General features: G+C 37.0%; 1 protein-coding gene across 1 annotated transcript in view; it reads left to right on the forward strand.

The window, feature by feature from the left end:
• LOC131029682 (histone-binding protein MSI1) overlaps positions 1-16,323 on the forward strand; it is a 114,669-nt gene that overhangs the window by 77,044 nt on the left and 21,302 nt on the right. Inside the window, exons 4-5 of the mRNA XM_057960270.2 lie at positions 3,419-3,543; positions 8,878-8,973. Coding sequence (XP_057816253.2) covers positions 3,419-3,543; positions 8,878-8,973 — 221 coding nt within the window. The remainder of the gene's footprint in view (positions 1-3,418; positions 3,544-8,877; positions 8,974-16,323) is intronic.

Raw genomic sequence — 16,323 nt, forward strand, 5'->3', positions numbered from 1 at the left:
GCACACATTAGCGACATCTTGTAAGTGTTCCCCAGGGGTTTTAGAATCCTCTTCGGTGAATTTCGGCAATGCTTTTAACTTGGAGGTCGGAATTACATCCCACTGATTAGGAGGAACCGGTGGGATGAGGGGACTCCCGCTATTCCATGTAACAAAATTCCTAGGAGGTTGGGCTGCCATTGGTACAGGAACCTGGGCTGGGATTTGTGTTCCTTCTCCTTGCACTTCTTGGATGGCTACTAGGGGTGGTAGTAATAAGCTTGGCTTCGATGCAGTTCGACTCCTAGTAACACGTCTACGGCTCATATACCCACTTAAAAAAAAATACGCAAGGGAGGTCCCACTGGGCGTGCCAGAAAAAGAAATTGTTGATCACTAAAATTGCTTCTAGGAAAATAGCCTTGTGGGAAACTCAGTGATGGGGGACCTATGCGTTCTCACTAAGTAACTTCTAGAATTTTACAAGCTGACTCTTCATTCATAGAGGGGGGAGGAAAGGGAAGAAGGAAAACGTTAAAAGCAAATCTACTCTTAAGTGATACGCTGAATTGGTTTTAATCAAAATAAAAAGTACAAAGAACTTCACATACATGTCATTCTGAGGCCCATTTAACAATCTACACGCGTTGAGCATAAATTGAAATACATCTACAAATTTCTTTCAACATAAAACAACATACATCACGCATCTACTAGACAAAGAGTAAGAAACATGATTTAATCGGTAGAATCTTAGACATATATTGCTAAAGTCATAACAGAACTTACAGTGCACATAAAACCACTCAAACAAATTGAAATAAGAAGGTCCCAAAGGCCACAGGCACAGTTTGATTGTCTTAATTCAAAATGCAATAACAGTCTTGAGACTAAATTCTGCTTTATAAAACTTGTTTCAGTATCTCTCTAAAGTTCCGAACCTCTTTGCAAAATAAGCATTTCACTTCTTATAGGAACGGGGCCTAACGGCCCAGCACTAAAAAAACAAAGAAAGCATCCTGAAGATGTGCCGCTGGCAAAACCATCATCATCCATGAAAACATTAAGGAGCGTGAAAGAGAATTGCTTTTGGCGCCTAGCGCAACCGCCTCACAACCTCTTGCCATTTGATCAAAAAGAATTCTCGCGGCCGTTTCTTCAACTGCTTGCGGTTGGAGCACAAACGCACCACTATTTGGAAATCACACGTAGAGACCTCTTGGCCATCGTTATAAAAGACACGTGGCAGCAGGAGGGAAAAACTCGGAACCTGAAAAAATTTCAAATCACAGATCTCGCGGGGAGTTGTCATGCACCACAACAACTTTAACCTATTAACTGTGGACCCAGCGATGCGAAAGAAAAGAAGACCCCTGCCACACGTCAGTTGATCGCAACTCCTGGGCCAAGAGAAAAGAGAGGCTTGGAAGATGTGAGCCGTGCCAACATGTGGCGAACGTGAACGTGCCAAAAACTAAACTCAGGCGGGTACTTAACAAAAAACAAAAGACGAATTCCTTAACGCGCACCGTGGATAAAGTCCACATTACCATCATTTAGTAACTTTCTAGAAAAAACTACATTTTATCCCTTTATAACGTGACTTATAATTCTAATTTACTTTTGCACTATATGAATCACTTTATAATTTAAAAGAAAGTTATATTTCCGCATACACCAAGCGTGGAAAATATTAGAATATATCAAATATGGATTTTGATCATGCCAAAATACTCTTAAGCTTTTAAGATATCAAACATCATGAAAATTAGTGCTTTCAAAAAATAGTAAATTCCTCCAAGAAATGTGGAGAGCTTTTAGACTGGCGAAAATGCATCCGGAAAGTACCATTGGATGCATTTTGATCACTTGAAATCAATGTGAGTATCAGAGTTCCGTTTCAATAAAGTTGGTGTTCTCCAAGAATCTTGGAACCTTCTACAAATGTTGAAATGGACTGAAAATGGGAAATTACATTTTGACCAAGGTAATGACCATGGGTGGTATTTTATAACTCTTCTGTCTTTCAGTTAAGATCATATTAGATGAGACAAAGATAGTTTGTGTCACCTGCCGCATTAGAGAAGCAAGGAAATCGATGCTGCTCTTGAGCTAGCAGTGCTTGATTTGTTTGGTTTGCCACCTCATTTACCTTAGTAGAATAGACATCTTGTGATCGAGTTCATTGGGATGTGCATCATCATGAGTGGGATGAATTAATGTAGTATTGTGTTTGCTTCTGTAATTTAGATATTGTAAGCTCTTTGACTAGCATGAAGAAACTGAGGGAAATAATCATGTGGTATGCTTTGAGGCAACTTGGAGGCAGGAGATCTTGACCTGCTACCCTGATCTACTCAATAGAAATAATCCATAATCAATTTGTTCCTCTTTCACAAATATAGTTGCCTCTGTATATAACCTTTAGTATAATAATGTAGGGGGAGTGGGTGATCCCATGCACAGGAGGCTGAGTAATCTAATCACCAGTTATACTTTATTGCATATATTATCCCTTTGACCCATTACATAAACTTCCAATTTGCTCATCTCATCTAAATGGTAGTTATGTGTTCCACAAGTCTGCTGCTTAATGACCATTTATGTAATACGACCCTGGTCCTAGGGGTATAACTTTCTATCTGCCTTATTTTGTGATGCGTTTTTTGCTTTTTAAGTTGAAGTCTTGCATTCTTTCATTTTCTCCTTTACGTTTGTTGTTTGGAAGGAGTATACATTACAAGGGACTTGTGATACTATTGTTCAAATTACATGCTATCATCTTAGTTATGTTACATGCAGAGGATTTTAGTGATGAGAAAGATCCAAGTAGGAATTATAAAATAACATGCTTGTAAATGCTAAATTGATGATGATACCATTCCATAGATTTTCCTTGAATTGTTTAGAGAAGATTCCAGAGTTTTCGAACTCTTAATATTATAAGAATAATGTTCTCATAGATGATGCTATTTTTTCTTTCAATTGCACAAAATGCTACGTGGACTACTTGGAGGCATCATAGGGAATTATTTTTAAGGAAGTAAATGTGGCAAAATCTCAAACCTTTTTTAATTCTTACCCTACTCTTTCTTCTAACTTTTTGGTTGGTTAAAGAACTATTTCATTTTGCTACATTTGATGCTTGTCAACTATATATCTGATCCTAGTTGGAGATTCTTTTAACTGTTCTGGTATTCACTCTAGTTCTGTATAATCTGCGTCTTATACAGAATTGAGATATCTTATTTAAGTCTTGTACAAACTAAAACATAATAGTTTCTCATTGGAATAAACTCTTGTTAGAAGGATTATGTCTGTTGGAATATTTGTTCTTGCTTCATTATTTTTTTTCTATTTTTTTGATTGTTCTTTTCTTTATTATGTTGTGGAAGGCAATGCTTTGGTATATGATCTTTCGTGGGTTGCATTTCACCAGGTTAACTCATTGGCTTTCAACCCCTTCAATGAGTGGGTATTAGCCACTGGATCTGCTGACAAAACTATTAAGCTGTTTGATCTCCGGAAACTTTCCTGCTCATTACATACCTGTTCCCACCACACGTAAGCAGTTTGTCTTTTGCTTTGTCTTTTTCTAGTTCAGTTATAACCTGTCATTTATTTAGTGCAGATTTTGTCTTTTGATGAACAATATCGTTTTAAATAAACTTTTTATATTAGATGATATATTTAGTGTATGCCTTGAGATTTATGTTATGTATTGGCTCTTGCACCTTGATAGGCTAGGCCATTAGTTATTGTAGACTATCATAGCTACATCAAGGTGAAAAGACATTTATGATTATCATAGGGATCTGTGCTGCATGCTTTTTAGGTCCTACACAAGACCCATAACTTTAGAGAGTGCACAATTGGGAACCCATGGGAGCGGTCAACATTCTTATGGTGCTAAGAGAATCTTTAATGGTCATATTAACTGAGGGGTTTTCAATCTTCTGAGGCAGATTTTAGTTTATTAAAAAATTGGTACCATTCATAAGGCATTTGTGTCCTACTTTAATACTACCAAATATCTGACCAACAGTTTCTGTATGTGTGAGACTAGACCTGCTGTGAAGTGAACTCCTAGTAGAGATCACACTGAAAAGAATCTAGAAGAACATCATAGGGATATGTATAACTGCATCTCAGCTCCATTAAGCAATACTCTATGGAATGCAGCTAGAGTGTGCTCTTCAATCATCTAAAAGCAACCATATCTGTAAATTTCACAAGCATCATAAGATAAGCAGGTGGATGAGGAGGTGCTCTTAGAAGAGAGTGCAAGTACTGCAAAACACAAAGAAGGCACATTTGCAGAGAATGAAGTGAAATTTATGATTCAAACGTCTGATTTCGGGGCTCAAAGCCTGCTTCAAATCTCGTGGCCCCCATTTTTGGTCAGCGAGTCCTGTTTTGGGCCTTGGAACCCATTTTTGGTCTGCGGGTCCCGTTTTAGGTGCCACAACTTGTTTCTAGTCATCGGGTCCCGTTTTTCGTTTGGTGCCCCATTTTGGGCTCTAGAACCTCGATTTTGGTCATCGAGTCCCATTTGGGGCCTTGGAGCCTATTTCTTGTTCGGGTGCCTCATTTTGGGCCTCGAAACCCATTTTTGGCCCTCGGGTCTCGTTTTCCGTCGTGCGTCCCACTATTGGTCAGTGCCCCTTTTTGGGTCCTGAAATCGTTGGAGTTGGTATATGACACAAAAGCACTATCCATTCTTCTTGAAGATACCTAAAGCATGGTTGGCTGTTTTTTTCCAAACTTTCAAGTAATTTTGCAGGCTGTGCAATATGCACAAGACTTGCGCGTAGAGTGTGGCAAAAAACTATTTACTCGGCAAGATTTTGCTTGCAACATGCATGTACTTAGTGAGTTTAATCTGTAGACTTGGTCAATTAAGACAATTGTGTTGGAAGTTATCAATAATGGCATGGATAGCTTCAAACAGGTGTTCCTTTGGATGCAAAAGGAAATTACTGGCATTAAAACTAGGCAAGCCCAGGAAGCAGGAAAAAATGAGACTTTACAAGCTTTAGGCTCGGGTAAATTCAATTCCCTCCTTGATTTTCTCAGCGAGCTTACCAAAGCTATTGGTAATGTAGAGGAGGTCATCAATGCTAATCGCAATAGCTTTCTTAGCTTGGAGAACAGAGCAGGGGCCACTAAAAAAGGACTTGATGGAGTTGAGAACACACTCAAAAAATTTGGTGAGCAAAGCCATAAGATTCTTAAGGCTGCCTTGGCTAGTATGAAGGCTCTCATCAGTAAGCTTGAGAATGACCATGGGGATAAGGCTTCGGCGGGCATTATTGAAGTGAAGGAAGATACCCCAGAAGATAAGGAGACAAGGCTTGGGAGAAGAACGAGGGCGAGCACCAGAAAGATGCAAAGCCATAGCAAGGAAATTGAGGAAATCAAGCGGGCCGCTGATAATATGGAACCGCTGGAGCTGGAAGCTGCTGAAATGCTTCAGAACTTAACCTAAATTTGGGCTCTTTCTGTCGGTCCTTTTGGTTTTTTGACTAGTTGTTTCTTGTTTGCTGGCGTTTTGCTCGTCAGCTGTCTTTTTCTTTGGTGCTGTCTTTTGTGTTTTGCTGCGCTTTAATGTAAATCTTTTGATCTTTTGGCTGTAACGGGTTTCAGGGGCCCATCAAAACTTGCTTTCCCATATTCAAAAACAATCTGAATTTTTTTTGTTGTCATTTTCATCTCAAGCAATTTCAGTCTCAGGAGATTGAATGGATTGTTGACTGATTGCGAGTGTGATTTGAACGATTTATCAATAATTAGAGTGCATTTGGACAGGTATTGTTATGTCTTCTAACACTTTTTTCTTTCTTTTCCCAAATTTCAAATTCAATAGATCGAAAACCTAGTTGTTATGCTGCTGATTATTTTTGTCAATGTCTGGAACCTACAACATTCAATGCCAAGTGCCAACAGAAAGGACCCTGCATGGAAGAATGACACAGCAGGTGTGATCAAAGGACTGATGACCTCTAAGTATTGCTAGTTTAATGTGAGATGAGTTATCCATTGATTGAAATGCCGCCTTGCTCAAATTGCTGGCGAGGATATACAATTATTTAGCCAAATAGAGAAAGAAGTGAAAAGACAAATGAATGCCCTACTATTTGAAAATTGAAAGGAAGGGGAAAAGGGAAGCAGTTATGTTAGTGACGAATTCACAATGGAACTGCCACCTTTTATTCTTCTTGGCCCATGGATTTTGTGTTCCTCCTCTCAAATTAAGGAAAATAAAAGTTGTCTAAATTCCCCACATAATTTCTTTGTTTGTCACAATATTCCGATGATACAAGCTTCACTTGAAGGTATCATTTGGAACTAAGAGAAGCACCATGAAGAGAGGATGGCGGTTGCAATTTTTTTTTTTGTTGACATAGGATATCCCCGCGACCCAACCCAGCATCATCGGTTGCAAATTTTTGTTACCACGTTAATAGACCGTTTAATGAGGTTAGCAACCCATAATGGAATGCTTTGTTAAATTCATGGTTTGATGACTTGGTGAGTACTCGCGGGTTTTGAACTGTGTAACTCATGGGTCTACACTAGGGTTATACTCGTTGGGTTTTCCTCGTATAATCGGAGAGAATTTGTCCTAAACTTGCTAGAACTCGTCAACGTGGGCAGTATGGGGGACAAAACTAGGCAAAATGTAGGCACAATGGGAGAGAAAACGTGGGTTTTTGCCAACATGGTTGAAACACGTTTCACATGCAATTCTCCTCTGTAAAAGTTGTAATTGATTCTTTTCGTTTTTAGATTCTAAATATCTTTGTTTGTGAGTTTTAAAACAAGATTGACAATTGCTAGTGTTGCCCTAATGTCTTAGTGGCTCCTAATGGAATTCTTGATAAGGGGGTTGTCCCCCTCTTTTTGTTGAGGGGCCGGGGAGGGGGAGGGCTTTTAGATCTTGGGGACATATCTTTGTATATCCATGTATTGCATTGCTTGATCTTCATTCTTATCTCTGGAAAGAAGAAAGACAAACTTTCTGCTTGCATTGACAGGTTTTCTTTCTCTTTTCTTTTAACTTTGTTTGACAATCACCAATGAGAGTTTTGATATACCTTTTATATACATTGATGATAAAGGCCTCTCCATTCTGATCAACTAGTAGTTATATGCTTTGCTCATGTGTAATGCATCTGTCCCATATGTGCATTGACTAGCTAGCAGTACACCACAATCATCGAGCAGAACACCATTTATGTTTCATCTATGCAGTCACTATTAATGCCAAAGTTGATGTTGAATCCAGTGGACTGTTTTTGCAGACTTTGGTGTAGCCTTTGCCTAATTTACCACTTAATTTTTTGATCTTTTTGCATGAGCATTGCCTCTATCCCATATGTGCATTGTGTAGCAAACCTTACATGACAAGAATCAAACTGAATCATATCTACTTATACATCACCAATGCAGTGTCCATTATTGCCAAACTTGATCTGACCTTTTTTGGTATCTTTAATTTCAGCTCTTGTTTGGTTACTTCAACCCATGCTTTTGGTCATGTGTGCTAAGGCCCAATTTGATTACTTTGCTCGTCTCCAGTGGTGTGTTTGTGTATACTTTGGTGTAGCCTTTGCATGTAAAATTACCACTTAATTTACTCTTTTTCCTATCAATTTGTATAAAAATCAAAATTGATTAGTTTCTTGAATTCCTTATGTTTAGTTATCTATTTAACATTATTGAAATCTAAGAGATAAGCATACATCTCCCACCAAGTGCATGGCTGTAAAATTTAGAACAAGCAAAAGTGATGTGTGGTTCTTCACATAATTGATGAAGGCTGGAGCTTATCTCTAGTTGGCAGATTCAATTGTTGTGCTGATTAGCATTGATGTCCCCTTCATATAGCTGGACTTTCAATTTGATTTCCACCTTGAAGAGCCATTGCGGTGGGTGACTGCTTCATTTCCTCAGGCGTAGTCTCTCTTTACGTTTGGGTTCTACTCAGTCCTTGCATCCTCATGATGTTTGGATCACAAGGGTTTCCCAGATTGCAATTTGGCTTTCATCCAACTCTATCTTGTCAAAATTGTCCATTGATTGAGAGATGCTTGCTACATTGATTTCCAGCTTGAGGAATCTCTCCTGATGCATGTCATCCATCTCTTCTTGACGTTTTGATGTTGAAATACACTAATTTGGTTTCTAAACTATATACTCAGTAGTAATTACTACTTGTATAACTGTAAATTTAACTGAGCTGCCTACTCATGCCATTGAATGGAAATGAGAGAGCATAGAAAGAAAATGGAATAATTAACAAGTCACACTTGATTATCTAAATATACCTTTGAGAAATCTGACATGGGAAACCTTCAACAATGGAAATACGTGTGGCATTGCAAATTACAATAAGGGATTTTGACTCAGCATATTAAGACAACTGTGGATGCCAAAACAGCCAAAACAATCTTCCCCAAATGACCTCTATTGTCTCTCTCCAAATACATGTAAGACATCACTGCTCTACACCCCTAAAGGCCTTTCTGGAGCTCCTTAAGCTTTTCCAATGCCCAGTTACATGTATTTTGATGTAATTATACAAAATAGAATGTTGTAGGCTTCAAGTTGACATGAAAATTGGAAGGGACAGGCTCATGAAGTATTTTCATTTCTGTGTTATTTTATTGTGAATTATACACGTTTGAGATTAACTAATATTCACACCTTGCATATATCTGAATGGATCATCTGAATTATGACTTGTAGCTTTTGTAGGAGATAGCTGTACTTCGAAGTTTGGTTTACTGCTGGCTCAAATCACCTCTTAAACATGACATGGAAACCTCTTAGTAATTATTTAATTTCCTTTTAATTCTTTTACTTGATACAATTTTCCTTTCTGATGCATTCCAGGGAAGAGGTCATTCAAATAAGATGGAGTCCAAAAAATGAAACAATATTGGCTTCCTCTGGTGGTGATCAAAGACTTATGGTTTGGGACCTCAGCAGGTTTTTTTTAAATTTGCTCTATCTGATTTATAGTGACCTTTTCCAATCTTCAATTTCTTTACTCTAATGGTACTGATTCTTGCAGAATGTATAAAATCTTCACACTGGATTGTGTGATTTTCATTTCTTTAATTTGTCATATATTAATCTGGAATTGGAAGGGAAGGAGTTAAAAATGGGCTGCATACGGAAATATGGAAAAATCTTTATATTCAAAACAAATAAAGATATAAATTTGAGATCAAATACTGGAAATGTTATTTTTGGCCAGAATAAAGTCTGATATGTTTCAATAGATATCTATCAAGGATACCACACCATGCTTGAAAACCTATAAAAAGCTGTAGGCATGATCACAAGCAAAGGTTTCAACACAAGCTTTTTCTTTAAAATCGATGTCAACTGCATCCATTTCATGCTCTTTACTAGCAGTAGATCGATTCATCCTTCCTTTTATTTAGGTAGACCATACATCGTCTCACCACACTTGAAGGTGTGCCAAATTAAATTCCTAACTGATGATGCTCGTGGACCCCATGTCTCTCTACAATACTCTACTGGACTAATCTTATTTGGAGCTAGGTGGACATTTTTGAGCTCCATTGGTTTCGGAAGGTTCTTCATTGAGGCCTTATCATCCATTTTCTTCAGATACCTTTGGAATTCCTTCAATAGGTTTCAATCTTGTCTTCGTCAATGTTTGCCTCCTTAAAATTTAATTTCTAAAATTCAAATGGATTCACTTCTACAACCAGTTTGGTTTAACTTATTTTTCTCACTCAGCTACCAATTTGTATGTATGTTTGCTGTTGCGCCAAAAGCTTGAGCTGTCAACGCCCGCTACAAACTCCAGACTTACCCAGATCCACGGAAGGCGGTTAAGCCATGTCACGAACCCCGAAGGAGGTGCTGACCACCAAGTCAACAATCTCCCCCTCAGCAACGTCTGAGGGTTCCGCACCGACGAAACGAAGGAGACCTCCTGGGATTACAACCCGTGACCCAAGGATCTGATAACAATTGTAGGTATGTTTGCCGATGCACCAAAAGCTTGACCTGTCAATGCCCGTTACAAACGCCAGACTTACCCAGATCCACGGGAGGCGGTTAAGCCATGTCGCGAACCCCGAAGGAGGTTCTGACCACCAAGTCAACGCAATTTCCCTTCCTTGTCAGTATTCGGTTTTGCTTACTGTTGCATTTCTACTGCTGTATGTCCATCCTCCCTCCTGTTGCCCTTTCTTTGTGAGAGTGCCTTTAATTTGACTGTTTTCTAGTGTTTAGGATCATAACTTAAAAAAAAAGAAACAACCTTCTAAAATGTTATGGAAGAAGATTCTGAATCTGTTAAGCAATGTGAGAGGCTTATTCTGATAATTTTGTCATCTGATGAAGCAAAATGCACCTTATTTATCTCACTACCAAAAGGGTGGCCAAATATAAGCACACTAACATTTTTTTCAGTAACATTAGCTGCTAAAGGGAAGAAAGTATCTGGTTATTGAAATCCAATTTGAATACTTTGTTGTAACAGCTTTTTCATGGTTTGGGAATTGACCTGCATGAAATAGCTGGTGAACATAATTTAATAAATTTATCTCATTGAGGCATCCATCGTCACCTTCTCAATCTTTTTATTAGCAACAACAATAAGTTGTGAGTTGTTTTCTCCGTTTTACTTCAAATATAATTGAGTGGTGGGTGGGTGGTTGCTAGCCTGTATTTTTGTTTTGATTTGATAAATGATATGAGACTTGGTCAGAGTTATTTAACTACATGCTCTCGTTCGATACCTCAAAAAATTTATCTCTAAGTTTGCTCCAGCTGGCATATGCCACTAGTACTTTATCAAATTGTCTTATTGGAACTTCTATCTGATTTCAGAATGTAGGAAGTTTCTGAACTCGAGGCTTAAAAGAAGTTATTAGAGCAACAGATAAATTATCAAAGTGTTACTGGTCACAGTCATATTCGTTCTAGTAATGATTATGCCTGGTTGGTAATGGAAATATTTTGGCTTTCTTGCTGGTTTAGAAATTTTGACTAAATCCCTGTTATGTTGGTCTACCTCACTAATTAAATATTACTTTAACTGTTCCATGATTAGTGTTTTAAGAATGGTGTATCTGAATATGGGTTTTTTCTTGTCCGACTTATGAGTAGGATGTCCAGTTTGGCTAAGCTTCTTGTTAGCCATCCCAGTATTTTTGAAAGATGTGCTTATACTCATAGAGCTAGGACGCGTTCCATGGATTAACACATTTGTATGTATCAAGTGAAATGATCATCTTGGCTGCTCAAAAAGTGACCCTAACAATTATTTTGATAAAGGTTAGGAGAGTAATCTTGTCGTATTTTTTAGTTGTTGGATTTGAGACTGCTAGCAATCTTTGCTTTTGATTATTTCTTCTGTTACCAAAATGATTCATTTCTTGTTTCAATTTTACTTTGTTCAGTACTTGCACCTACATTTTTTGGTGACTATATATAAATGTAATGTAGCTGTACCTTTAATCTATACACACACACACACCTTATTTCAAAATGATATGCTCATCTTTATATTCAATGTCTTCTGGTGGCTAGGGCTAGGCCTTTTTGAAATCAATTGCAATGATTTGGTATACGAAATGAAGAATGGGGCATCGTGATTTCTTTGTAGAAAATATGTAGTTTTGCAACAGAATGGCATGTATTATCGTTCACCAAATAGTAAGTTTTGATTTGCATGAAATGGCATCAAAATTCAAAGAGTATCACGAATCCAAATATCATTTAACCATTGGTGCTAATATTTTTAGTCCAAAAAGTTTACAAGTATGGTCAAATCTAGGAATTCACAGGAAGTTCCGAGATATTTTGCAATGACCTACTTGTGATACCATAGGGTAACTTAAAAGGTAGAGGTCAAGGTAAAGTAGAGTTTGAGGTCCCAGCTTTGCCAGGATGCCTTGAGGTCATACGAGACCTTCCTTGTGAGTACAAAGTGCCCTTTGACTATATCTTCTATGTATTTCTAATTCTCTGCCACGAGGAATTGAGAAAATTGAGCCATTGAAATCCACTTACAATAAGTGATCTGTAATGTCCTCACTTTCCCAGTAATCACTCAGGAGCATAGATTTGCCTGTTAGCCATCTCCGCACACAAGGTTAGAGTTTAGGAGATGATTGGCTAACCAGGGTGATTTATACTTATAGACACCTAAAATTGTCATGTCTAATTAAATAAATATCTTTATTTATTTAATTACTTTAGCCTAATTCTTCTATTAATTAAATAAATCTTTATTTATTTAATTAATTCATTTATCCTCTTCTAGCCTTATTTCTCATTTAAATAAATACATTTATTTATTTAAATTACCCTTTTCCTAAATTAAATAAATATCTTATTTATTTAATTGATCCCACTTCCTCTATTAATTAAATAAATCTTTATTTATCTAATTAATTCATTAACCTTTTCCACCTATGACACATGTCATTCATCTCTTAATTCATACACTACCTACCCTCTCATTATTTTCTTATTTCCTCTACCTACCCTCTAATCATAGCCGACCATTTATCTTTTACACCTCTCAATCTTATCCCTCCATTTCATATAGTGTCTTCTATATAGAGAGATGCTTCCTTCATTATCAACCCTATGCATCCTGACCCGATGACTACTTGACTACGCTTTCGAACTTTCATATGCGATCAAGCCTACTTGCAACCACATTTCCGTTCTTTGTTGAGCTCTTGTGCACACATAAAATCTGAGAGCAAATATATCAAGTAAGATCAATGGAGATAGGAAGAATGGAGATTCAAACCCTATTGGACATGTGATGGTATAATCTTTGTGATTTCATTTGATTTGCATTGTCTTAGGTAATCTTCATATGTTATGGTGGATCTTTGTTGATTGTTAGGCTAGGGTTTTGTGGTTGAATTCATTTAGTCTTTCAACATTGTTTTATCCATTTTCACCATATACAATACTTAGTCATTTTCTTGGCCTTGGTGAGCATATATTATGTAAACATTATAATATTTCATTATAAAGTTACTTTTTCTAAAATTAGACATATTATATAAAGTAACTTTCTAAAAGGGGTTAATTAAATGTCAATGATAAAATATAAAGTTTTCCGCTTATGCACACCTTTCTAGGCAAAAGGTAAATAATCTTTAATTTAAAAAGTGGCCCCAACAATGATGACTCACACCCTCAAGCTGAGCACCCAAGTTGAAGATTATTCTTTTGGCATCTTGGTATATTGGAGCCCTAATTTGGGCATTGAGTTTTGGAAAAGCATAAAGGAATGTGTACGGCAATCATTTGGCATTCTATTGTTCATTTTTCATCTCTCTTTTGGGAAATTGCAGCTCTGAGATCAGATCAGCAGCATTTGGGTGTTGGAGAACGAAAACTCTTCAATTCCAGGCAAGCTTGGATGAAACCCCAAGCCAGATTTCAGAGGAATTCACTTAGAATTCCTAATTGGGCTTCAAAAATCAGTCTCTTCAGAATTTTGCAGACCTGCAACAGCAAGAGGATCAGCTATTGGAGGTTATTGAATTCAGTAATTATCATTTCCAAGCCCCACGTGGCTCTCCTAGGCTGCTCGTACCACTTCTAGAGCTGTTGGGGTGCAAAATAAATAATGCGGCAGTGTTTAGGGTTTGAATAAGTGTGTAAAATCATTGTTAGGCATAGTAATCAGCAAATAGGTGGATTAAATAGGTTTCTATAGGCACAAGTGGAAGATATCGGCAATTTAGTGGGAGAATTAGGCAAAATCCAGAGATCTTACCTATTTCAGCAATAAAAGTTTAAGATAATTATAGTTGATAAGAATAAATCACATTGGAGCAATTGATACCCTCTAAAAATCCTGTATTGCATAATTTATCAATTCTAGTCAATAAAAGCACTCTTCCAGATCAGCGCTGAACTCTTGGTATGCGCACTTTGGTTTTGGATGTTATAAATTGTTCATTTCTTGTTATTGGTATCTGCAGCAATTAAAAACAGATTTCTGAAATTTATAATCAGCCATTTATTCTTTTATATTTGGCATTCAATTTTCATTCTGCATTGGCAATCCAAAAGCAAGAACCTCAAAAAACGCAAAAACAATTAAAAACTCACAATACCAAACTCTTCTTATTTGCTGGTCAAAGGTTTCAATTCAAACCTAAACTTCAGCTTGGGCAAGATTCTGGTTCGGGATCTTACACAATCACATTGCACATCTAGCACAAAACACTACATAGTAGTATTGAGAATCAGCATAATCCGGTTTAATGCTGTCATGCATAATTTGTGAAAGCAGCATTGCTTATTACTGCATAGGGTATAAATTTTTATTTTTAATTTTATCTTGTGACCAATAGCAAGATCTTTTGTTTTTGAGTCCACTTGACAACAGGTAAAAAGAGTTTAATTTATATCACTGAATTTATGATCTATGTTATTGTTTTTATATGGCCAGAATGAGTTATTTAAGGATCATGAAGATGAGTGTGAAATTGGCAGTGAACTGTGGAAGGGAGAAGAAGTCTGAAAGTTAAGTTGGTAATGCTTTGCTTTTTGATTGTCTTTCTAAGATGTTGGTTCAGTGTGCCAAGGGACTATTTAACAAGTAAAACCCTATGCTAGAGTCTGCAATATCCCTTTACACAAACAAAGCCCCATAATTTAGGGCTTTTGTGGCCTTTAACAGAAGGACATCCTTACAAGTTCAATAGACACATCCTGCATTTATCTAGTAAAAGATTAGGGCTTTTTGAAAAATCTTACACTTGATAAGAGGGCATAAATGATTAGATTGAATGATGTGGACATCTTGATATCATATTGTACTTCCTCTAGGACTTCTAGAGGGTCACATGGGGATGCATCCTTGGGGTTTCTTAAGTGTACCAATTCCCTTATCTTCCACATCTTAGTTATGTGTGTGTGTGTGTGTGTGTGTGTGAGAGAGAGAGAGAGAGAGAGAGAGAGAGAGAGAGAGAGAGAGAGAGGTTGCTTCAGCTCTAGCATGTTCTTCCCTTGAAATTACTACCATCGAATAAGGTTTTTTTACTACCATCCAATAAAGTTTTTTTTTTGTGCAATAGTGGCCCTAGCCATTCTAGACTTTGGTTTGTTGATTGTAGGACCTTGAAGATAAAGAAGGTTGAAGCCACTATTGTTGAAGCATGTTTGCCTCCTTAGAGCTATTGATTTGACAAAGGGCCATTGTAAACCGCTCCATTACTTCATTATTTAGAAGGGAGAATTCAACTTGGTCTAAGTGCATACCGCTTGGGATTAAGAGCATAAGCAACCATATGGAGTGGGGTGTTCATTCTGTAGGCCTGATATGCTCCTTAGAGAATTGTAAAACTTGGATTTGTTACAAATTGCTTTTATCATTTTATCGATCATGCTATCAAAAGTCTCATAAATCGTTTCATGGCTAGGAGAGTCTATATCCACATAATACTTGTTGAACCCCACAACAAGTGATATGATAGAACAAATGTATTGCAAGTATTTTAAAAAAAAATTACAATACATTAACATTATTAAAGATATAAACTAAAAATAAAAACAAAGTCAAACATAATAAATAAAAAATTTCTTACTTGAGAAAGGACCAACAAACACCATCAAGCATCCTTGGTCTCACTTTTTTTCTCTTATTTTGTCTTTGATTCAGTTAACCTTCTGCACTCTCTAAAAACCACCATAGATTGTGGAGCATCAAACACCTCTAGCATCCTCTCCAATAAAATAAAATAGTTAACATATCCAATCCCAATTGGTTTGAAGAATTTTTCCTTTGAATAAGATCAAATTAATGGAAGTGAAGTGTAATGGTTATATACAAACATTTGTATGTGTCTAGCTTCAGCCATTGTTTCTTCCCCCAATCTAGTTTTCCAATGTCTTTCGAAGCATTACTCAAAGCATGTACACAAGTTGGAGCCCAAAAAATATCTGTGGGATACTCTCAATTATCAAACAAGTTAACTTACAAACATGAGCTAGATTTGTCACACAACTTGCACAACATTAGAAGATCCAACATATTAGATGGCCTCTTTCAAAAGGTCAAATTGGTAGTCATTATTCTTTCATTTCCTTGAGCAATCAATAGCTTTAAGAAAGTATGAACCAACAAGACATGTAAAAATAATATTGAGTGGCCGACATCAAATATTAGTCCACTCATCCATGACAATGGAAAAACCACTCCTAATCCATGTTTGTTGTCATCTCCACCATAATTATTTTCACCTTTAAATATTGTTTGTCAAGGAGGGAGGTCCCTAATCAATGTTTCCTAGGGAACATAAGAGGGTCCAATTG

Source organism: Cryptomeria japonica, chromosome 9, assembly GCF_030272615.1.
Source record: "Cryptomeria japonica chromosome 9, Sugi_1.0, whole genome shotgun sequence".
NCBI classification, from domain to species: Eukaryota; Viridiplantae; Streptophyta; class Pinopsida; order Cupressales; family Cupressaceae; genus Cryptomeria; species Cryptomeria japonica.